General features: G+C 38.1%; 1 protein-coding gene across 8 annotated transcripts in view; it reads right to left on the bottom strand.

Annotated features, from left to right (window-relative positions):
- The window catches only part of LOC135103732 (E3 ubiquitin-protein ligase RNF185-like), a 72,475-nt gene that overhangs the window by 32,640 nt on the left and 14,397 nt on the right, over positions 1–25,438 (bottom strand). For 7 of the 8 annotated variants that reach the window (XM_064010399.1, XM_064010401.1, XM_064010400.1 and 4 more), the window contains exons 2-3: positions 10,900–11,134; positions 10,625–10,756 (exon numbers count right to left, since the gene is read on the bottom strand). In XM_064010399.1, coding sequence (XP_063866469.1) covers positions 10,625–10,756; positions 10,900–11,072 — 305 coding nt within the window. In that variant the 5' untranslated portion in view covers positions 11,073–11,134. Of the gene's footprint in view, positions 1–10,624; positions 10,757–10,899; positions 11,135–12,496; positions 12,607–25,438 lie in introns of those variants that run through there. The other variant, XM_064010395.1, reaches the window with a different exon arrangement.

Here is a 25,438-nt window from a genome sequence, read left to right as displayed (position 1 = left end):
TCAGGAGCTTTAGCACCCACGTCCGAACAGCTGGCCGGTGTGTGTGTGTGTGTGTGTGTGTGTGTGTGTGTGTGTGTGTGTGTGTGTGTGTGTGTGTGTGTGTCCAGCCAGCCCTCAACATCCATGAATTGGGGCACTGGATATGGGCTGAGTTGCCAGTGATCACCAGCTGTTTTAATGTAAGGCTTGGTCAATGGTCCCAATTCTCTGGAGAAGCACATTCTAAAAGTCCCTCTCATGATACATCTTGATGTACTGTACCTATATACTACAAAACATTAATCCCAAGTATTTATGCTACCAGTATCCATGGGATCTGATGATGCACACACTACAGAATAGTTACAGTAAAATCCCTCTTATCCGGCATCAACAGGACTGCCGACATGCCAGATACCAGAAATTGCCGGATACTTGAATAGAAGTGAAATTATGTCCACAATCACCACCCTACACTCACGCATCTTACCATAACAAAGATCAGCTGATTGCCGTGCCGCGTGTCTACCTTCTACTTAAGTGTAAGCACAACACGCTTCCTCTTTTCTACAACTTTAGGCATGATGAAGAAGTCAGGCGATAAACAGTGCACACGCGGGACTGAGTCACTGAGTAAACATAGTGCAATGGGCTGCGGGTGGCGCAAAGCAGTGCGCTCTAGTGGCGAGGGGACAAAGTATGCCTCGCGTGGGAATTTTAATCGATTTTATGAGTACACCTTGATTTTTTATTGATTTTAAGGCTCGGGGAAAAATGTGCCGGATACTTGAAGCTGCCGGATACTCAAATGCCGGATGAGAGGGATTTTACTGTATCATAAGCTAAATACTCGCAAGTAGGTTTTCAGTGTTTTCACACTTATTTCTATTCTCCTACAACATATTTAGCTTGAAACATTTTTCCACTGGTTTCTACAAGAACTAACGATTTTTCTGGCAAATCTCCAAATGAGTCAAGCAAGTATTATTTGTGCTGCCAGGATATTGTGACAGCTGAAACCATGCCAAGCTGAAATGCCCGGCCAATATCAGACACTGATTTCTCCACCAAAATAACCCAAGGTGGGAGATATGAGTTTGCAGTGCTGCTGTTAATCCCAAGGGTGGTATTAATAAAGATTCTTAAGTAAAGGTTTGGCTCAGCCCAACCTTTATACTTGGTGTTGTGCTAAACTTCCCAAGTCGTGCTGAGCCTAGTGTTTACAGTGCCATAAACCTAAGACAGATTAGAAAGTTGCTTAACTTTCTGCTGTAGTCTAAGCATAGGCTAAGCAAGCAAAGATGGCCAAGCATTGAGCCCTAGCCTGCCAATTCAAGAATTATCAGCCCCGGAAGGATGTTTTTGATGACCTGAGTGGCTCTGAACTGTTGAAAATATATAGACTACATCTGTAGGAGTGTTATTTGTGACAAATTTGGCGGGAGATGCCTTGGAGAGCCCCGCAGGAAGGAGTGATCCTTAAGGTAATAATGAGGACTTTGGTAAACTAGTGAGTGTCACCAGGTGGTAGCACAAGACACGTCCCCTTCTCACACGTAGGAGCAATACTGAATATGCCTACAGTGTCTTTCTATATACACAAAGATGCAATGAGCTTATATAATATACTTTTCTACACAATTCCTTTAAAGTAGTAACACTGGTAAAATCAAACTTTCATGAACAAAAGTATTTAAGTTGATTTTCTTGTGGATTGGTATTTAGATTTATTTGATCACCTTGAGATTTCTAAAAAAAGTACACCAATGAATGGAAGTGTATTTATGTAGACAACAATAAAAATAAAGAAAACATATCTGTGTCACTTAAAAGCTCCAGATTACATAGATCAATTTCCTAGCATATGGAAACAACAATTTTAATTGAAAATAGGCAATGAGTGTGCACAACTTTAAGGAAAAACTGGACAAGTGTAGATATGAAGATAAAACCACATGAGTATAGCTCAGGCCCTGAAAATTACAAATAGGCAAATACACACACACACACACACACACACACACACACACACACACACACACACACACACACACACAGTAGACACGACAGTAGACATCTGCCGAAAAGAAAATTACTCCCAGTGAGGTCTAAAGCACTGTTCAGGGGGTGCTGTGAACTTATCATTAAACACAGCTGTGACCTCACTGAATGTTTCCCTTTGTGTCTCACAACACAAGGGGGCAGTCACAGCCTGCCCTCTAAAGACAACTCTCTTCCTCCACACAAAACTACAAGCACCTAATAACACACACACCCTTCACTCAAAAATTTTAAAATCATCATGGCAACTCCTACACCAGCCTCGGAGTCCCCATCTGTGGAGGGGACCATAAATGTCCCCAGGTCGGACTGCCTTTCTGTCGACGACCCTAAGTGTCTTGACACCCCCCCTTCAACTTTTTCTTCATTAATTTCTGCAACATTCACGGTCTAAGATCTAATTTTCAATCTGTAGAACACCACCTCTCCTCTTCTAAACCTCATCTTCTTTTCCTCACTGAAACTCAGGTGTCTGAGGCAACTGACAGTAGCCCCTTTTCTGTTCCCTCCTACTTTCTCTATCCTCATTTTCGATCCAAAGCTGGATGCTGCATTTATGTGCGCAATGACTTAACCTGCTCTCGTGCCCACGCTCTTGAATCTTCCGAGTTTTCCATCATCTGGCTACGACTACAGAGTCACTCTCATACTAAATTTATCTATGCTGTAAACCTCTCACCTAACTCCTCTGATTATAAGAAATTCTTTGACTACTTAACTTCCAAAGTGGAGCACATTCTGACCCTCTTTCCTTTTGCAGAGATCTCCATTCTTGGAGACTTCAATGTTCACCACCAGCTTTGGCTTTCCTCTCTCTTCACTGACCATCCTGGTGAACTAGCCTACAACTTTGCTATCCTCCATGACCTAGAGCATTTGGTGAAACACCCTACTCGTATTCCTGACTGTCTTGGAGATACGCCCAACATTCTTGACCTTTTCCTGACCTCTAATCCTTCTGCTTATGCTGTCACCCTTTCTTCTCCATTGGGCTCCTCCGATCACAATCTCATATCTTTATCTTGTTCTATCACTCCAATCTCTCCTCAGAATCCCCCTAAGCAAAGGTGCCTCTGGTGTTTTGCCTCTGCTAGTTGGGAGGCCCTGAGGAGGTATTTTGCTGATTTTCCTTGGAATGACTACTGCTTCCGTGTCAGAGACCCGTCTTTGTGTGTTGAGCGCATAACAGAGGTGATAGTGTCTGGCATGGAGGCGTACATTCCTCACTCTTTTTCTCGTCCTAAACCTTCTAAAGTTTGGTTTAACACAGTACTTAAGCCTTCCATCACCAGAATCTCATGCACTTTATATTTCTGCCCGGAACCATGCCAAGTCTGTTCTCCAACTAGCCAAAAACTCCTTCATTAACAGAAAATGTCAAAACCTTTCAAGATCTTACTCCCCTCGTGACTTCTGGCATCTAGCCAAAAATATTTCTAATAACTTTGCTTCTTCTTCTTTCCCTCCTCTATTTCAACCAGATGGCAGCACTGCTATCACATCTATTTCTAAAGCTGAACTCTTCGCTCAAACCTTTGCTAAAAACTCTACCTTGGACGATTTTGGGCTTGTTCCTCCCTCTCCTCCACCCTCTGACTACTTCATGACACATATTAAAATTCTTCGCAATGATGTTTTCCATGCCCTCGCTGGCCTAAACCCTCGGAAGGCTTATAGACCTGATGGGGTCCCTCCTATTGTTCTCCGAAACTGTGCCTCCGTGCTTGCACCTTGCCTAGTCAAACTCTTTCAGCTCTGTCTGTCAACATCTACCTTTCCTTCTTGCTGGAAGTTTGCCTACATTCAACCTGTTCCTAAAAAGGGTGACCGTTCTAATCCCTCAAACTACCATCCTATTGCTTTAATTTCCTGCCTATCTAAAGTTTTTGAATCTATCCTCAACAGGAAGATTCTTAAACATCTATCACTTCACAACCTTCTATCTGATCGTCAGTATGGGTTCCGTCAAGGCCACTCTACTGGTGATCTTCTGGCTTTCCTTACTGAGTCTTGGTCATCCTCTTTTAGAGATTTTGGTGAAACTTTTGCTGTTGCCTTGGACATATCAAAAGCTTTTGATAGTGTCTGGCACAAAGCTTTGATTTCCAAACTACCCTCCTACAGTTTCTATCCTTCTCTCTGTAACTTCATCTCAAGTTTCCTTTCTGACCATTCTATTGCTGCTGTGGTAGACGGTCACTGTTCTTCTCCTAAATCTATTAACAGTGGTGTTCCTCAGGGTTCTGTCCTGTCACCCACTCTCTTCTTATTATTCATTAATGATCTTCTAAACCAAACTTCTTGTGCTATCCACTCCTACGCTGATGATACCACCCTGCACTTTTCCACGTCTTTTCATAGATGTCCAACCCTTCAGGAGGTAAACATATCACGCAGGGAAGCCACAGAATGCTTGACTTCTGATCTTTCTAAAATTTCTGATTGGGGCAGAGCAAACTTGGTATTGTTCAATGCCTCAAAAACTCAATTCCTCCATCTATCAACTCGACACAACCTTTCAGACAACTATCCCCTCTTCTTCAATGACACTCAACTGTCCCCCTCTTCTACACTGAACATCCTCGGTCTGTCCTTTACTTATAATCTGAACTGGAAACTTCACATCTCATCTCTAGCTAAAACAGCTTCTATGAAGTTAGGCGTTCTGAGACGTCTCCGCCACTTTTTCTCACCCCCCCAGCTGCTAACTCTGTACAAGGGCCTTATCCGTCCATGTATGGAGTATGCTTCACATGTCTGGGGGCTTCCACTCATACTGCTCTTCTATACAGGGTGGAATCAAAAGCTTTTCGTCTCATCAACTCCTCTCCTCTAACTGACTGTCTTCAGGCTCTCTCTCACTGCCGCAATGTTGCATATCTAGCTGTCTTCTACCGCTATTTTCATGCTAACTGCTCTTCTGATCTTGCTAACTGCATGCTTCCCCTCCTCCTGCGGCCTTGCTGCACAAGACTTCCTTCTTTCTCTCACCCCTATTCTGTCCACCTCTCTAATGCAAGAGTTAACCAGTATTCTCAATCATTCATCCCTTTCTCTGGTAAACTCTGGAACTCCCTGCCTTCTTCTGTATTTCCACCTTCTTACGACTTGGATTCTTTCAAGAGGGAGGTTTCAAGACACTTATTCATCAATTTTTGATCACTGCTTTGACCCTTTTATGGGACTGGCATTTCAGTGGGCATTTTTTTTTTATTAGATTTTTGTTGCCCTTGGCCAGTGTCCTTCCTACATGAAAAAAAAAAAAAAAAAAAAACATCATCGCCGAGTAAACAAGCAGCGATCCAAGCTCCAGCACAGAAAGATTTGGTTTGAACACAGCCACCACTAGGAGACTAGAATGTGTTCCCAGGTAGGAGCTGTGTCCAAGTAGCATTCCTCTGTCTCGAGAAATAAAAAAAAATAAGGGAAAATTTAATAACACATGTAACAAAATGAGTAAAAGCTCCAGCAAGGTAGATGCCATAGGTGGGAGCGGAGTGTTGCTAACGGGGTCACCATTCCCAGGATTTGAGGAAGATAATGAACTACATGATAAAATGCAAGGAAGGAAAGTGTCTTTGATGGAAGGGATGATCAGTGACCTCATTGAAAGAGTGAAAAAATTAGAATAAAAACATGACCTGGAAGAGGGAAACAAAGAATTGAAAACACTATGTGCTGATCTAAAAACAAAATTGAAGGAAAACAATTATATTGTTAAAAAACAGGAAAATTACATGATAGGGATGAAAAATGAACATCAAATCTGGAGGAAGGAAAAAGAGAAAGAAAAAGTTAACTTTACAAAAATCACAGAAGCACAAAGAAAGGAAAAAACAGATTTAAGTAAGGAAATTGTGAAAGTGATCAAACAGAAGGAATCGATGGTAAGAGACACAGAGGACAAAATGTATTGTTATATATGGTTTAAAAGAGGAAACAGAGCCAGTAAGATACAAGAAGGAAAGAGAACAAAAAAAAGGTAGCAGAGGATGTTGTAAGAAATATACAGAGAGAAGGGGAGGACTGGATAAGTGAAATTGAGGAAATACATAGACTGGAGAAGTACGAGTATACAGGAGGAGAGCAACCACTGAAAGTAAAATTTAGGGCACAAACAACAGCCATGGAAGTGATATCGAATGCGTGGAAACTGGACAAGTTTGGATACAGGAAAGTTTGGATAAAGAGGGACATGAATGAGGAGGAGAGACTCAGGGTAAGCAATCTAATAAAAGAAGCAAAGGCAAAACATGAGAACAGAACAGAGGAAGAGAAAAAAAAAGTTCTACTGGAAGGTAAAAGACGAGAGGCTCAGGAAGTGGTATCTGACAAAAAAGGAATAGAAAATGTAAATAATGTATGGAAAAATAAAAAGTGGACAGTGGCATATACAAATATAAATGGTTTAATATCAACATTGCAAGAACTGAATAATTATATTAAGATAAAGCAGCCCGACATCATGGGTATTACTGAAGTTAAACTAAATAAGAACAGAAAATATAAGAATTGGCAATAGTAATTATAATGTGTGGATAAAACAGAAATAATAAGAAAGGGGGAGGAGTCATGTTACTTACAAAGAAGAGTATAACAGAGGAAGAGGTTGAAATAGAAGGAATGGCGGAAGTAATTAGAATTCAAACAAAAGGGAAAGAAGAAGGAAGAAGAGATTTTGCAGTGGCTTATGTACCCCCAAAGACGAATGCATGGACACAAGAGGATTATAAATTATTGTTAAGAGATACTAGTAACTGTTTGGAGAGAATACTAGCAAAGAGTAACAATGTAACACTTATGGGTGACTTTAATTGCAAGGAGGTATACTGGGAAGAGTGGACCATGGACAGAGGAGAAGAGTCATGGGGATATATGCCTCTAAATTTAACAATGACAAATACTGACCCAATAGATTGGAGAAAATACAAGATTTGGGGGTAATGAAGAGGCATCAAGGCTAGGCTTGTTGTTTACAAAGGAAATGGACATCATTGAAGGAATAAATTATCAGTGCCCACTAGGTAAAAGTGACCATCTGTTAATTGAATTCAGTATAGGCAGTGGTCCACTAGAAAATAGGAATGAAATTTACAAGAATGGGAGATATATACACAGGAAAGCAGACTTTATCAGGCTGAAGGAATATTTTGCAGAGGCTAAATGGGAACAACTGTTCACAGCAAGCAGTATGCAGGAAAAGTGGGACATATTCATGGAAATTTATAACGAAGGGGTCAGTAGATATGTACCAAAGATCAAAACAAAGGAAGTGAAAAGGAAAAAAAGACTGGTTTAATATGAGATGTATAACAACAAGAAAAGAAAAAAAAAAAAAAGCAGCATGGAATAGATGGAGAAAAAAAGGAGGAAGTGAGAAATGGGAAGATTTCAAGAAGGCAAGAAACAAATATATCAGAATCCTGAGAGATGAAGAAAGGAATTATGAGAAAGATATAGTTAACAAATGCAAAGATGAGCCAAAGTTATTCTTCAGATATGTGAATGGGAAGATGAAAAATGCGCAAACAATAGATAAATCAACAAAAGATTACATTACACATGAAGATACACAGTTACAAGCAGAATTAATGAACAAGTGCTTCCAGCCAGTATTTACCAAAGAAAGCAAATTTGAAGGAGAAAGAGCATGGCACAGAGACAATGTGATGAGAGAGATACAGGTGGACATAAGTGAAATTAAGAAGATTATGAAAGATTTGGATGTAAGTAAGGCTCAAGGACCAGATGGAGTGTCCAACTGGATATTTAATGAATGTTGTGAACATCTGGCAGAAGGTAAACACAATACCATAGTGTGTTCTTTTAAGGAAGGAAAAATTCCTCTAGACTGGAAGAGAGCCAATATTGTGCCCATTTTTAAAGGAGGTAATAAAGAAGATCCATTGAATTACAGACCAGCGTCCCTAACAAGTGTGGTGGCAAAAATAGCAGAAAGAATAGTTAAAAACAGATGGATGGAATATTTAGAAGAAACACATACATTGACTGACAGACAATTTGGTTTCAGAAGTGGAAGATCTTGTGTCACGAATTTAGTGAGCTTTTATAGTAGAGCAATTGATATAATTCAAGAGAGAGGGTTGGGTAGATTGTGTTTATTTTAGACCTAAAAAAGCATTTGATAGGGTACCACACCAGAGACTGCTATGGAAAATTCAAAATATAGGGGGTTTGCAAGGGAACACACTGAAATGGATTACAGACTTCTTGAGGGATAGAGAAATGAGAACAGTAATAAAGGGAGAAAAATCAGAATGGTGTAGAGTTACAAGTGGAGTACCACAGGGGACAGTCTTAGTCCCCGTAATGTTTCTGGTGTATGTCAACGATATGGTGGATGAGGTTGACAGTTATATAAGTCTTTGCAGACGATGCAAAATTACTGAAAAGAGTGGAAAACAATATGGATTGTGAAATATTACAGAAAGATCTAAATAAGATATATAAATGGAGTAAGAAATGGGAAATGGAATTCAATGCAAAGAAATGCAAGGTGATGGAATTAGGAAAAAGCAAAAGCAGATTGACAAGTTTCTACACCATGGGAGAAGTGGAAATTAAGAAAACCAAAGAAGAAAAAGACTCGGGAATTACAAGCAGAGATAATTTATCACCAGAAAAACATGTAAACAAAATAGTTGGGGAAACCTATGAGTTACTAAGAAAGATGAAAGGGGCATTTATTTACATGGATGAAGAGATGATGAAAAAGTTGATAGAATATGTAATTCAACCAAAACTGGAATATGCCACAATTGTTTGGTCACCCCATAAAAAAAAGGAAATAAGGAAAATAGAAAGAATCCAAAGAGCTGCTTTTCGTCTCATCAACTCCTCTCCTCTAACTGACTGTCTTCTGCCTCTCTCTCACCGCCGCAATGTTGCATATCTAGCTGTCTTCTACCGCTATTTTCATGCTAACTGCTCTTCTGATCTTGCTAACTGCATGCCTCCCCTCCTTCCGCGGCCTCGCTGCACAAGACTTTCTTCTTTCTCTCACCCCTATTCTGTCCACCTCTCTAACGCAAGAGTTAACCAGTATTCTCAATCATTCATCCCTTTCTCTGGTAAACTCTGGAACTCCCTGCCTGCTTCTGTATTTCCACCTTCCTATGACTTGAATTCCTTCAAGAGGGAGGTTTCAAGACACTTATCCACCAATTTTTGACCACTGCTTTGACCCTTTTATGGGACTGGCATTTCAGTGGGCATTTTTTTTATTAGATTTTTGTTGCCCTTGGCCAGTGTCCTTCCTACATAAAAAAAAAAAAAAGTGGTACAAGCAGTGGTACAAGCAAAAAATATTCATGAATTTAAAGTTAAGCTGGATGCTTATAGATATGGAGACAGGACAGTACAAGCATAGCTCTTTTCCTGTAAAACACAACTTGGTAAATACAACTAGGTAAATACACACAAACTGCCAGTAAAAGTGAGCATCTCTTGCCAGCATTGTGTGTGGCAGAGCATGATAGACTGGGAAACATTAGAAAATGGTGTATATAAATGCATAAACCACCCAGCATGGCATAACAGGAAACTCACACTAGTAGGCCTAGCCATCCTCTGGGACCCACCACAAGTGATCTTCAAGGTCACCAACGTGATTTCTTTTTCATTTGCTAATTACTTGCAGATCAACTTTATGCATTATTCTACATTATATAATGTATATTAGTGAAAATGTAAGTGAAGAATGCATTCTGTCTCATTTCTCATAATTATTGGTTAGAAAAGGCTACCAACATTAATCCTGGCCACTGTGGTGAACCCCAGACATGGGAAGGGGATGGGATTGTTCTCAAATGCTTCAGCCCTGCTGGTGAGGTTGGGACAAGACTGGAGACAGAGAATTTAATAATATGGCTGTAAGAATTTACAGCCCCAGGTCTATACAAGTGCTGTGGTTGATTGCACCAACATATCATGAAAGAAGAACCAAGGTGTAAAAGGATGGGTTGTACTTCCAAAGAAGAAAGCAACAACTTAGGGAAGACACAGGGAGACATGATGTAAACAGACAAGTGGCAACTCAGGGAAGACCTTGGAAGACACAATGTAAAGAGACAATCTTCACCAGTGTCCTGCTAAGATCTGGCATCAAAACATGGTTGTTTCTTTCATATGTGCCAGGATTTATAAAGTTGTATGTTAATTGTATAATTTAAATGGATAAAGTAAACTTACATAGAGAAGAAAAATAGCATTCATCCCAATGTGATACATCCCAAACCTGAGATAATGTGCATAGTATTTAACTCGTTTTGCCACATTTCTTGCTTTCTGCTTCATGGTGGTGTCTTTAAATGCTAATATTTTACTGATAACAAACAAATGATGTAAAGATTTTTTTTCCCAGCAATTTTAGGGGTAAAATTAGGTCAGCTTGTGAATCTGGTAGTTTTTTTTAAACCACTGCAAATGCCCCAATTCAACATTCACAGATTTGATCATTCACAGACTGATGCCAAAAGGGAGATGTATGCAAATCCAATATTTCATGGGTTGACTTTCTTTTATTAAACATTAAATAAAGTGTTTGTAAATGCATTTCCTTTACCTGGGATCCTGCTGGTTTCCAGAACCTCGACCATAAAGAGGAATCACCTTGTCTCTGGAGATGGCTGCCTTGCACACAGGACAGGTTTGGTTGTTAGGTCGTGTCTCCAGCCATTGGTGCAAGCAAGGCCAGCTAAGAAGGGGAGAAATGTTAAGCAGAAGAAAAGTTCCAGCTATTCAGAAAGTCTTCTTAGTTAAAAGTAAATAAAATATAAATGGTAAAATTATGCAAATATAATGTATATGCAGATGAACTATTAAAGAAACTGGGGTTACCAGAAAAGGTGTCCACACATAGAGATGACAGCATCCTTGGCTGTGTCCAGGCAGATATTACATTCAAAGTTGGAATTATCTGGGGCCTCATCCTCGCCTCCCTCAGCACCACCTGATGCATTATTGCTGCTCTCACTGTGGCTGCTGCTGCTACTTGGTCCAGCTGTTGCCATGCTGTTGACTTTTCCTGTAACTCACGCAGAGAGGTTGGGGGACTGCTTTAGTCATCAAAAATCTGAAAGTAAAATAGATTTTTCAAAATATACATAAATTCTGCCATATCTACATTAATGCTACAATGAAATCCAAATCACTTAAAATTTTTTTTTCAAACTGACCTTCAACACCAAAAATACATTTTTCCTTTCCTTGTCAATGCCACATTTATAGTCATTGGTCAGCATGAGTAAATCTGGTGTGTTAGCATTATGACAGAGATCATTTCCTGGCCTTTCTATGAACCAAACACCCATAGCAAGGTATACAAGTGATTCCTTATATTTTTCCAATCCCAACACTCTATATATAAGTTTATCTAAGTAAATACAATATGCTACTGCCATCCAAAAAATAACTAAAATAAAATAAAGAAAATAAAGAAAATAATTAATGCCAAATTCACATTTGACTTTTTATTAGTATGAAGCATTACTATTCATTTCACCCATAACTCCCGTCTCTGAAATGATATCCTAGCAATGAAAAAATTACATCAATTATTATCTTCTGCATTATGATTAGAATGTTACTAGAATCACGTTACATGTCAGAAGAAAGTACTTTATACTAAGCAAAAAAAAAAAAAGTTGAACTGTTGGATAGACTGGCAGGCTAAAGAGAAAAAAAAAAAAATCACTCCAAACATATCTGTGCTTCAATGTTAAACATGCAATCCACTACTAATAAAGAAACAGACTCAGAATATACATCCTGAAATGTTCTGGCACATGGTTCTGAGAGTAAACAATAATCCCAACTTTGTTCTTTGGAAGTGAACAACATAGACAAGGATGTCATGTTTTCTGAGCCCTGGGGAAGAGAAAAATGCAGCAACCAGAAGCTAATATTGATCCTCTTTGGCTTAAATGCAATACATTTTTGCATCAGTGGTGCAGCTATATCTATCTATCTATCAGGAGTTCATCACTGGTTCCAAAGTACCAGTTCACAGCCTCAGAGGCACGTAATCACTTATGATATGTAAATACATATGTCTTTGGTATCAGCTGAAGATAGCAAGAACAGTTTCTTATAAATTCACTACCTAAAAATAGTTATAGATTAAATTATGCATTACCAAAAAAAAAAAGTTGACATCAAAAGACTACAATAGTTACACATACCATACACTTAAATCCCATGATCTAATATTCTATGGTACAGGCTGACAATCAGCACTTCATCCTTGACTTTTCCCAGATTAACCACGGTTTATCCCCGACACCTCTAATACACATGCCAATATGTCTTAGAGAATGAAATAATTTGCCTTGTGTGCCAAAGAATGTTTTCAAATAAAATAAAACACCTATTGCCTTAAATGTAAATTAAGCACAAATATCATTAAACAAACAGGAAACAAGCCTAGCAAACTCACTGACAAATTCTGCTGTTCCTTCTTCGTTTTTCTTCAAAAACCTTATGCACAGAAATGCCGTGATGCTTGTTGAATTTATTCAACCATTCCCTCAGTATGCTCCCAGTGACCTTCTAAATCTTTGGAAGCCATTGCTAATGTGAGATATGGACCACAAATATGAAACCAGAGGGAAAAATGTTCTACTTAGTGCTGGTTACACACACACACACACACACACACACACACACACACACACACACACACACACACACACACACTTCTATGTAATCATTGATGAAAATTATAAGGTGAAAAGATTTAAATATAGTAAAGCTGACAGAAAAATTAAGAAAATACTTTGTTGCCATGGACTGGAAAGACTGAAGACACAGAAGATGTCCGGAAAAAATGGGATGAATTTATAAGGATATATAATTCTGCTGTGGAGAAATTTGTACCTAGAGGAGGAGCAAGATGTAGAAAGGGTAAAGAATGGTTCAGTAAAAAATGCAAAGAAGCTAGAAATTGTAAGCTAAATGCTTGGAATAGATGGAAGAGGAGGAAAACTGAGAGCAGATGGGAGGAATACACTGATGCTAGAAATAAGTACGTTGAGATATTAAAAATGGAGAGAAGAAACTATGAAAGATATATAATAGATAAGTATATAAATGAACCCAAACTATTCTTTTGACATATTAATGGAAGATGAAGAAAGGTGTATCAAGATTGAAAGTTGAAGGAAAAATCTATGAGGATGCACAGGACATGGTGGAGGTTATGAACAATAGTTTCATATCGGTATTTACTGTGGAAGGGGAGTTTGATGCTGGAAGGGATAAGTGGGTGAGGAATATACTAAGTACAGTCCCAGTCAGTTATGAGGAAATATTTAAGATGATGGAAGAACTTGATGTAAATAAAGCAACTGGTCCAGATGGAGTATCAAACTGGATACTGAAGGAATGTAGAGAACAACTGGCTGATAAAATTCAGTCTAGTGGTGACATCACTATCACAGGGAAGAGTACCAGAAGACTGGAAGAGAGCAAATATTACACCTATATTCAAAGGAGGAAATAAGGAAAACCCAATGAATTATAGACCAGTGTCCTCGACTAGTGTTGTAGGAAAACTATGCAAAAGAACAATAAAAGGAAAGATGAAGGGAACACTTGGTAAGAGATAGTTTTGGTAAATTGTCAATTTGGATTTAGGAGGGAAAGATCATGCTCCATGAACTTATTGTCCTTTTATTCAAGGGTAATTGACATTGTGCAGGAGAAAGATGGATGGGTGGATGGTGTCTACTTAGACTTGAAGAAAGCGTTTGACAAAGTACCACACCAAAGATTGCTATGGAAGATAAAAAATTATGGAAAAAAATTGGAGGAACACTGCTGGAGTGGATGGAGGATTATCTGGATGATAGAGAGATGAGAACAGTAATACAAGATCAGAATTCATCTTGGCTGAAAGCAACTAGTGGTGTCCCACAGGGGTCAGTGTTGGGACCAATAATGTTTGTAATATGTGTGAATGACATAAATGAAAAAATAGACAGTTATATGAACTTATTTGCAGATGATGCTAAGTTGATGAGAAGAGTAGAAAATGTAAATGACTGTATGGTACTGCAAGATGATTTAAATAAGATAAATAGATGGAGTAAATCTTGGTAAATTGAATTCAATTTTAGTAAATGCAAAGTAATGGAGTTTGGTAAGAGTAAGAAAAGAATACAATATTCTTATGAGATGGATGGTGTGAAGTTACAGAAATCAAAAGAGGAAGTTGATTTGGGAGTAACAGTTACTGAAAATTTGACTCTGGACAGACACATTGATAAAATTACTGGAGACGATGAATTTGTTAAAAAGAATAAGAATGGCATTCTCATATTTAGATGAAGAAATGATAAAAAAATTGATTTCCATAAGACCAAGATTGGAATATGTGGCAGTGGTGTGATCTCATATAAAGAGGAAAATAATAAAATTAGAAAGAGTACAAAGAGCAGTCACTAAGATGGTTCTGGAGTTGAGTAAGTCGACATATGAAAAGAGATTAAGAATGTTGGAAATTAGTACCCTTGAAAATAGAGAAAAAGAGGGGATTTAATAAATATCTATAGAATGATAAATGGTATGGAAAATGTGGACAAAGAATGTTTTATAAATTTAGACACAGAGTACAAGGGGACACAGTAAGAAGTTGAAGAAAGTTAACTATAGAAGGGACATCAAAAAGTAAAGATTTCCTCACAGAAGTGTGAACAAATGGAATGAACACAGTGAAGACGTTGCCAATGCTATAACTGTCCATGCTTTTAAGACCAAACTGAATAGATATAGAGATGGGATACTATGAGATTACTCCCCTCCCATAAACCACAACTAGGTAAATACAACTAGATAAATACACTATGTGGGACATTTTGAATGGTCTGGCAGTGTCATGTGGAATCACTTCCACCAAAATTGCTTAAAAGAAGGCTCATTTATTCCATTTCTGTTCTAACATATTCCACAGACAACAGAGTGATAGTAATTTGCAATATGACTCCATATAGATATTGGTAACAAGTAAACTATAAACTATAAAAAAAAAAAACACTCTTTACACTGTAGTGTGTATGCACGGTGGTGTCTTCCCAGAGCAGTTCTGACATGGGAGCAAATTTCCACAACACCAGTACTATGGTAGGACTACAGCACCATGAACCAAAGATGTGACCACAGCATGTGTAAAAGACAGAGCATAGCCAAATGAAAATATGGCAGATTAAACTAAGTAAGGACTGAACAATGGCGGCACATTGATGGTCAACCTATAAACTATGGTATATGATGTTCATCCAAATTTTTATTTCACAATAAACCATATGCATCTCATATGTGCACAAAAGTGCATTTTATTCTGCATGAGTCTGTAGGATCTGCAGGTGTAATAACTTACCTCTTTTCTATTATTTTTTTATGTTAATATACTCTATGGTAGTCAACCATTTCTTAAAATCACTTTAAATTTATAAGCATCATTTCATAGAGCAGAGGGGACAAACTTTCCTCTCCTACTGAATATTCATGACTGAAGGTACATGAAGAGTTAGGATTAGGAGGCTATGTTACTTTACATCTCAGCTTTTGATAATGTCTGGAAAAGTGGAAAGGAGCAGAATCAGTGAAATGAGTGGCCATGATGCCACTGCCAACTTGCACAATATTTACTCACTATAATGTTGATGGCTATATGATGGTGCATTTAATAGATGTGCATGTGACAATTTATTTATTTATTTATTTCATAGAATTTATATAAAAAGCAAGAGTAAATTTGTTTTGTACCTGCTTGTAAAAAAAGAGAAAAAAAAAAAACATAGGAGATTCAAAACCCTAATGTAGGGATGGGACGCAACAACTAGCAGAGCTATAGTGATACCAGTTTAACAACTAAATGGGAGGAGGGAGCTGACCAGTGCCATCCAGAGTGATGCCAGTTTAGTGACTGACTAGGGATAGGGAGAAGGCTGCCACTGCCTCTCTCACCCACAGCAATGCCAGTTTAGTGAATGACTAGGGGGTAGGGAGAAGGCTGCCACTGCCTCTATCAACTACAGTGATGCCCATTTAACTAACAACCAGTCTGGAGGACTGAGAGGGCTGCTGCCACCTCCACCACCTGCAGTGATGCCAGTTTAGCAACTGACCATGGGGAATGAGTAGGCCACTGCCACTGCCACCATCCATAATGCATGCAGTGATGTTAGTTCAGCCTCTGTTTACACTATTAGGTAACTATTGTTTATTATTTCCATTTAGTGATGAAGACCATAGCTTTCCACCCAAGTAACAGAGTGAGTGTGTGCACATCAACCAGGAAGGTACAAGGTGATAACAAGAGTGAGGGTTCATCAGTTGTGTGAGTAAACTGAGGCTCAGTGTGGTTTTTTTATTATCATTCCTGTACTGTACAGGTTTTTATTCATTAGTCTTTTGATGTTTAAGAACTCCTGTGTATTTGTTACTTTCACTTATATATGCATAAAGAAATTTTGAGTGCCATCAACATTTCCTACAAACCTTAAAATACTTTTTAATACCATATGCTATAAGAAAATTCTGCTATTTTTTACATAAGATACATAAGTTTTGATTGCATACCATCCACATCTACATATATTCTCAACTAAAAACATTTTGCCAAAATAATTTATATTGGCTTCCTTATCTTTATGTTATACAGCTACCATCAAATGAAATATATAATATTTTCTTTTATTTTGTAAACATTTTTGCACATTTATAAACCTGTCTGAAAAATCTAACATGAAAACTGACCTCACAGCTAATTCCTGTAGATTTATTCATGATAAGAAAAACTTCTGTCAACTTTGCACTACTGGTCAAAGTTGCACCATTTAACACCTTATCACCTGTTTCTCACCTGATGTTTAAAAGAGACCACAGCATCCCATTTTCATGAGATAATAACTTGATGCAACTCCACCATCAGCACCTCTAGTACCTAGCTAAATGATCAAAAGATCTAACGGGTTGCAATAAAGGTTACTGCAAATCAACAATATGCTAGAATATTAGTAGATATACACCTAGTTCCTGTTGTATGCAGACTCTGAATATGGGGATTCACGTTTATGTAACGACTCTAAATGTGACAGTATTCTCACTAATGTGCCAAGTATTCTCACTAAGTGAGAAAATCTACATTTATGCATTTTCTTAAGCAGACTTAAGATTTATCACAGGCTGCAATGGATGTGGACCCCAGCTTGGAGAGTAGGCAACACTTCATTTAAGAACTAAAATTTATTCTGGCATCATACAAGGAAATTATGTCCAACAACAAAATTCTGCCTGCCAAACAACATTGACAAAATTCTTCAAACCCAATCCAACACCTACTCCACCAACACCCAAAGGCTCAACTGATGCTTCACTTCAACATTCCAGTCCACCATCACACTCCTCTCCCATTACTGCTGTGTTCTAGTGATGTTTTAGTACATTGTCATAAAAAGAAAAAAAAAATAACACTGAAGGAGGGGAGGGGTTCAAGACTGAGTTGTGGAATATAACCTCTTAAAATATAAATATGTAAAGACAGGTTCATACTATGTAGTGTGTACTGTGAGATAAAGCAATACAAAATATAGAAAGTAATAAGAATGAATGAGAGAAGAATAATGAAAAGATAGAGAGAGAGAGAGAGAGAGAGAGAGAGAGAGAGAGAGAGAGAGAGAGAGAGAGAGAGAGAGAGAGAGAGAGAGAGAGAGAGAGAGAGAGAGAGAGAGAGAGAGAGAGAGAGAGAGAGAGAGAGAGAGAGAGAGAGAGAGAGAGAGAGAGAGAGAGAGAGAGAGAGAGAGAGAGAGAGAGAGAGAGAGAGAGAGAGAGATACGAGAGATAGGTTGGGGGCGAGACTTAGATGTGTCCCGGACAAGAAGCTACCCAACCTAAAGCTGAATGATATTTATTCAAGCATTCACTCATATTCCCCACATAAATTTCCTTACTTCCTCTTGTCCATTCAATCTGAATCTCACCCAGTATTTAGTAGAAGAGATGCTCTTGACCATAAAGTAATCAGTATTTATCTAACCCCCCGGTTTAACCAGTAGAATTTTTAGAAGTTGTGTTTTATTTGTGTAAAGTCAGCATGGAGAGCAGAGTATGAGCAGGTGTGCATATGTATGTGTGTTCCCCCCTCTTCCTTGTACCCCCCTCCCTGTAGCAGCAGAGGGAGAGTGCTGGGTGCACTTTCCACAATAAGTCACTATCCAGTGCTTGCACAGAGCCAACGTATTGAGACGAGCTCTAATATCTGAAGGAGACTGAAGCGGGATAAGAGTTAGTTGGGTCAGTTGCCTTAAGGGGATAAGTGAGTCATTACCAGCCGTATGTCCCGGCCTACTTATATAGAATAGGAGTCTCCAAAGTAGTCTGCCAGAAAGGGTAGTTGTGTATAACACACTCCGTACCCAGGGAAGTGACTCCTCGACTGTGTGTTTGTACAGGTCAAGCCCTTGTACAGTGAGTGGTGAATAACCCTCCTATGTGTTTGTGGGCACTCATTTGTGGTTGTGTCTCTTGTTCATGAGCTTGTTTAGTGTTAAATGCTACTGTGCCAGGCTCTTGGAGGGTGCTTGACTTGCAGAGGACTTAGGTAATTAGGTAGCTGTGTAATAAACTTTACTCCCTCCTCAGGTCCTGACAAGGCCTGCTGTCCAGGAGGTAGTAAATAACACTACTCGGCTTGAGGCTATAACACTCTGTCAGACAGTGGGAGGACTTGTTACGGAGGGCGGATGTCCAGTGAGATGTTATACCTCGACCATATACATGTTATTGTATGTTACAATTGTTTTTTCTAGACATGGTTGTCGATTCTTTCACAGCTGTGGGTGTTAAGTGTTGTTAGAGTAGGTAAAACAGACTGGTGATGTCAATTGGCGTGACCTGGCATTATGACTGTTGTAAAAAGGGTGCAGGAATCACAAGGGACCCTGTACACCTGTATTTGAGCCCTGCACTGAGTGCATATAGGTGGTTCAGGGAAGCTAGTCTAGGTGTGGCAGCTTTGTGAAAGGGCTGGGAACTGTGGTCATAGCAGTAGATTCCCACTAGGCAAGAACTTAACAAACTTTAATGTTATATGAAATATTTTCAGTAATTTCTCATATGATATCTCTGTAGATTAATGTTATAAATAAAATGTCATAGCTAATGAACTGTGGACAGGAAAGCTTCCAAGTAATCAGAGCATTCACATCCTTGAGTATGATGTACCATAATACCACAGATAATTATTTACTGAGGTATCAAGTGAGGAATGACAAAACATTTCATATGGTATATAAGATTTGGAACAATATTTACCTTCTTTCAATAATCACATTATTATAATTTTCTCATTTGCAAAATATTCATACTACAGCCAGCCCTAAACATTCATGGCTTCAATCATTCACTGATTGGTTCCAAAAATGAAATCTATGTGGATTTCATTTTTCACCTGTTACCAACAATTCAAATCTTACACACACACCACACCACACCACACATACACACACATACACATGACCTGTAACACTGACCTGCATTCCATATACTGCCTGGTAGGGTTATCAATTTAACAAGTTTTTGGCAATTGTATTGTGTACATTTCCTACTGCCTGTATACTGTGGACATTTCCCACTGCTGCCTAGTTGTCCCTCTCCCTCGCCTTCACTTACATTATGACCATATTCATGTTAACATGATCATATTTTCACCATGGCACCTAAGAGACCTTCCTAAACACCACCTGGAGACACCCCTAAGAGAATGAAAGTACTGCACAGTGGATACTATATCAACAAAACACTTGTGTATTTGTTGTATATTTGTTTTCTACAGTAGTGGAAGACAATGTTTAAACTGAAGGAAATGCAAAAGGTTTGGAACGAGATAAACTATTGTGTGGCTTTAAAGACAAGTGCTTATTACCTGATCAACCTAATGTTTCATTTAAAGCTGAATATGCTAATATACTGTCAACTGGGACATTAGCTATGAGCCAAGTTGCTGGTGATCAAGGGCTATTTTAATGTAGGACTCAGTCACTGCTCTCATAGTTCTCTGGAAGAGCACATTCTAAAAATCCCTCTCATGATACATCTTGATGTGCTGTACCTATATGCTACAAAAGATTAATCTTAACAGTATCCACAGGATCTGATGATGTACACTCAGCAGAACAGTTATTGTAAGCTAAATACTCACAATTAGGCTTTCAGTATTTTCACATTTATTTCTAGTCTTCTACTAAATATTTAGTTTGAAACATTTTGCCACTGATTTCTACAGGGATTAATGATTTTGGCAAATCCCCAAAAGAGTCGACTGCCAGGATATTGCGATGGCTGAAACTGTGCCTAGACAAAAGGCCCAGCTGATATCAAATATGCTGACCTCTCCAAAACACACACACACACACACACACACAAAAAAAAAAAAAAAAGGGAGATACAAGTTTTCACTGCTGCTGTCAAACCCAAGTCTATACATGTACTGTGGTTGATTGCATGAACATGTCATAAAAAAAAACCAAGGTGTGAAAGAATGGGTTATATTTCCAAAGAGGAAAGCAACAATTCAGGGAAGACATTGGAGACACAATGTACACAGACAGTAGGCTTTTTCAGTAGTGTCACTGCCAAGTCAAACACTTTGCTCGCAAGGCAACAGAAGCATAAGCGTTTTCAGTAGTGGTCTGCCACAGCATACAGTGTTTGACTTTTTACTGAAAACGAATCACAACTCTGTTGCCTGACGACATCACTCAACTGACTCTAGCTAATAATTCCATAAGATGCAGGAAGAAACATTAATAGACTCTTCCATTGCTTGAGGTTCTCAGTCTATTTCCTTGGGAATAGGAGCTTTTCAGGGCAGCAGCAGACAGAGCAGAGAAGAGGCATGCGAGGTGTGTGACAGCAGGATGTGCTCGTGTTTAGAGTTCACATGTATGAGTTCTAAGCCAACTATAATTTTCTTCCTGCTTTAGCTTCATGTAAACTATAATATTGCAAAAATATATATTTTCTCACCTGCACATGATTATGCTAAGAGATGATGCAACAAACACACTAACACAAAAAAACAACACTGCTCTGGGATTAAAGTCACAACCATAAAATGGAGTCAGACAAAACACCTATCAGTCAAAGAGATGCGAAATATCACCAGAAAATGCAGCACCTTCCCTTCTTTCCCTTGCTTTGTCACTTTCAGGTTCTTTTTAATGTGAAATGACACGAAAAGAAATATTTCTTTATACAACACCCACTTTCTCAGTCTCAAAAAGCATTATATTCTATATTTTATTCTTCAAATTACATTCTTATGGGAACTTAAATGATGTTCTGATGTTCTACTACCCACTGATTGGTTGTTTGCCTTTTGGGCCTGGAAAGGCAAACACTCTGCTGGGTAAATATGCTTCTGTTTGCCTTGTGAGCAAAGCATTTGAATTGTCAGTGACACTACTGAAAACACCTCATGGCCAGGTGGTGGCGCCTGTAGTCTGGCAGCGAGGCTGTGAATTGTGTTCGGTAGAAAATCAAACACTGTATGCCACGCCGGACCACTACTTAAAACACTTAATTTTCACCGGTATCATGTTAAGATTGTACATCAAAACATGGTCACGAGTACCCTGCTAAAATTTGACATAAAAACATGCTTGTCTTTCATATGTACCAAGATTTACAATTTTATGTTATGGGGTTGATTCATCTTTTTTTTTTGTGAAAAATTAAACATTGCAGCAATTTATATGAAACTTTACAAGGGAGTAGCTATGATACCTACTTGCATGTGTAGAGATTTTCAGGACAATATATATATATATATATATATATATATATATATATATATATATATATATATATATATATATATATATATATATATATATATATATATATATATATATATAAAAAAGGAAAAAAAATTATTTATCATGAATTTCATTCATTTTTTCACCTAATATGTCAATTACTGCTCAGGCATTTTTAAACATAGAATAATTTTAAAATTATCCCTGATAAAGTTAATCATTCATTAATATTTTTTGCCAGCAACTTTTTAAAAATATGATTTTGTTATGATGAAAAAAATTGTAAACATGGCTAACTTTGATGCAACTATAAAATACGCAAATGTCCCTGATAAAATATATATATGTGTGTGTATATAATATATATATATACTCGTATATATATATATATATATATATATATATATATATATATATATATATATATATATATATATATATATATATATATATATATATATATATATATATATATATATATATATATATATATATATATATATATATATATATATATATATGCATTTCACTAAATCCAAAATTTTCTTGTAAAATTTATTAAAACATTAATGGTAAATATAACAAAACAAACATTAAGTAAATAGAGGAAAAATTGAAGGTGAAGTATCATTTTAAATATCAATGTTACATTCGAGAAAACAAAGTTAGAAACCGCCAGACGCTTACTGCTGCAGTTTCTTGTTTCTCCTCTTCCTTTTGTGAGGCAGATCCATTTTCTTATCTTTGTCTGATAGGTAGTTCTGCATTGAGGTAGGAGATTCTATTCCCAGCCTCTCACCTCACTTCACCTCACTGGTGTCATCAGGTTGAAATAAAGGAGAGAAAGATGAAGAAGCAAAGTTACTGGAGATGTTTTTGGCTAGGTGTCAGAAGTCACAAGGGGAGTTAATCTTGAATGATTTTGACACTCTATTAATGAAGGAGTTTTTTGGCTAGTTAGAGAACAGACTTGGTATGATTCCAGGCAGAAATATAAAGTGCATGAGATTCAGGTGATGGAAGGCTCAAGCACTCTTTGTGGGGCACGATAGACCTTCCAACCAAGGTTTGGAAGGTTTAAGTCAAGAGAAAGAGTGAGGAATGTATGCCTCCATGCCAGACACTATCACCTCTGTTATGTGCTCAGCACACAGAAACAGGTCTCTGACATGGAAGCAGTAGTCATTCCAAGGAAAATCAGAATAATACGTCCTCAGGTACCCCCCATTAGTAGAGGCAAAACGTCAGAGGCACCTTCACTTTGGGGGATCCTGAGGAGGCATTGGAGCAATAGGACAAGATGCAGATATGAGATTGTGATTGAAAGAACACAACAAAGAAGATAGGGTAACAGCATAAGCAGGATTAGAGGTGAGGAAAAGGTCAAAGAATGCAAAGATGGTCAGGAATACAAATAGGGTGTTGCACTAGTTGCTCTAGGTCTTGGAGGGTAGCAAAGTTAAAGGCTAGTTCACCTGGATGGTCAGTGAAGGGAGAGTACAGCCAAAGCTGGTGGTGAACACTGAAGTCTCCAAAAATGGAGATCTCCTCAGAAAGGAAGAGAGTCAGAATGTGCTCCACTTTCGAAGTTAAGTAGTCAAAGAATTTCTTAGAGTTCAGTGAGAAGTATACAGCAAAGATAAATTTAGTTTGAGAGTGACTCTGTATTTGTAGCCAGAAAGTGGAGAATTCAGAAGATTCAATAGCATGGGAATGAGAGCAGGTTAAGTCACTGCGCACATAGATGCAACATCCAGCTTTGGATTGAAAATGAGAATAAAGAAGGAGGGAACAGAAAAGGAGATACTGTCAGTTGCTTCAGACACCTGTGTTTCAGTGAGGAAAAGATGAGGTTTAATGGAGAAGAGATGGTGTTCTACAGATTGAAAATTAGATCTAAGACCATGAATGTTGCACAAGTTAATGAAAAAAAAGTTGAGGGGCGTGTCAAGACATTTAAGGACGATACTAGAAGAGCAGTCTGACCTGGGGACATTTCTGGTTCCCTCCCAAGATGGGGATTCCAAGGCTGGTACAGGAATCGCCATATTGATTTTGATTTTTGAGTGAAGGGTGTGTGTATAATTACATGTATGTAGTTTTGTGTGAAGGAAGAGAGCTGTCTTTAGGGGGCAAGCTGTAATTCCTTCCTTGTGTTGTGAGACACAAGGGAAGATGTTCAGTGAGATCACAGCTGGGTTTAATGATAAGTCCACAGCAACCCCTGATCCAGTGCTTTAAACCTCAATGGGAGAAATTATTGTTTTGGCAGGTGTCTACTGCCTCCTCCTCTGTAAGATAGTTGTACCATATCCCCTTAATTAAATTATCATTTATGTTCATTCCCAATAATTAAGTAAAACATGTTGTTGTGTAGTATTAAAAGTGCTACTGAAATCTACAAATAAGATTCTAACTTGCATATTTCTTGATTCTAAAAGTTCACAAATTTCACAAAATAGTGTTAAACCAGCTTCCTGATCAGTGTCTTTGCAAAGTGTTAACTGAAATTTATCTTTGAGAGAGTCAATATTTTTACAAAGATGTGCCTTTACAATACTTTCCAGGCATTACATTATAACTGTTGTTAATAATACAGGTTGAAGATCACTAAACCCTTATTGGGCATTGTTTTTAGGTATGGGAATTACATTTGACAATTTTCACACCTTTTGTACCATACCCTAGTTGAGGGAAGCTTGGAAAAAATTTACAAAGTGGCTCTGCACATGATTTCAATATTTTTTCTTTTTTTTTCTCTCTCAATGTAAGAGGGTCACTGGCCAAGGGCAACAAAAATTTTGAATAAAAAAAGACCCACTCAATGCCACTTCCCATACAAATAGATACAGATAGAATGATAAAAAAAAAAAAAAAGGATAAGTGTCTTGAAACCTCCCTTTTGAAGGAGTTCAAGTCATAGGAAGATGGAAATACAGAAGCAAGCAGAGAGTTCCTGAGTTTACCAGGGAAAGGGATGAATGATTGAGAATACTGATTAACTCTTGCATTAGAGAGGTGGACACAACAAGGGTGAGAGAAAGAAGAAAGTCTTGTGCAGCAAGGCTGCAGGAGGATGGGAGGCATGCAGTTAACAAGATCAGAAGAGCAGTCAGCATGATAATAGTGGTAGAAGATAGCAAGAGATGCAACACTGCAGCAATGAGAAAGAGGCTTCAGACAGTCAGTTAGAGAATAGTCAATTAGAGGAGAGGAGTTGATGAGACGGAAGGCTTTGATTCAACCCTGTCTAAAAGAGCGGTATGAGCGGAAACCTCCCCCCCTAGACATGTAAAGCATACTCCATACATGGACGGATAAGGTGTTTCTACAGAGTTAGCAACTGGGGGGCTTGAGAAAAACTGGCAGAGACATCTCAGAATGCCTAACTTCATAGAAGCTGTTTTATGATGTTAGGTGTTCTGAGACATCTGGTCCCACTATAATATTAAAGTATGGCATTTACAGTACTTATAATCATAATTTTCATTTCAACACATTTGATGAGTTTTAAACTGGTTATACAGATGCTGCTAATAAGTCTGTATAAGTTAACATTT

Source organism: Scylla paramamosain, chromosome 9 (genome assembly GCF_035594125.1).
Source record: "Scylla paramamosain isolate STU-SP2022 chromosome 9, ASM3559412v1, whole genome shotgun sequence".
NCBI classification, from domain to species: domain Eukaryota; kingdom Metazoa; phylum Arthropoda; class Malacostraca; order Decapoda; family Portunidae; genus Scylla; species Scylla paramamosain.
Note: the sequence above shows the minus strand (reverse complement) of the source record. Positions and strands in the feature narration are given on the sequence as shown.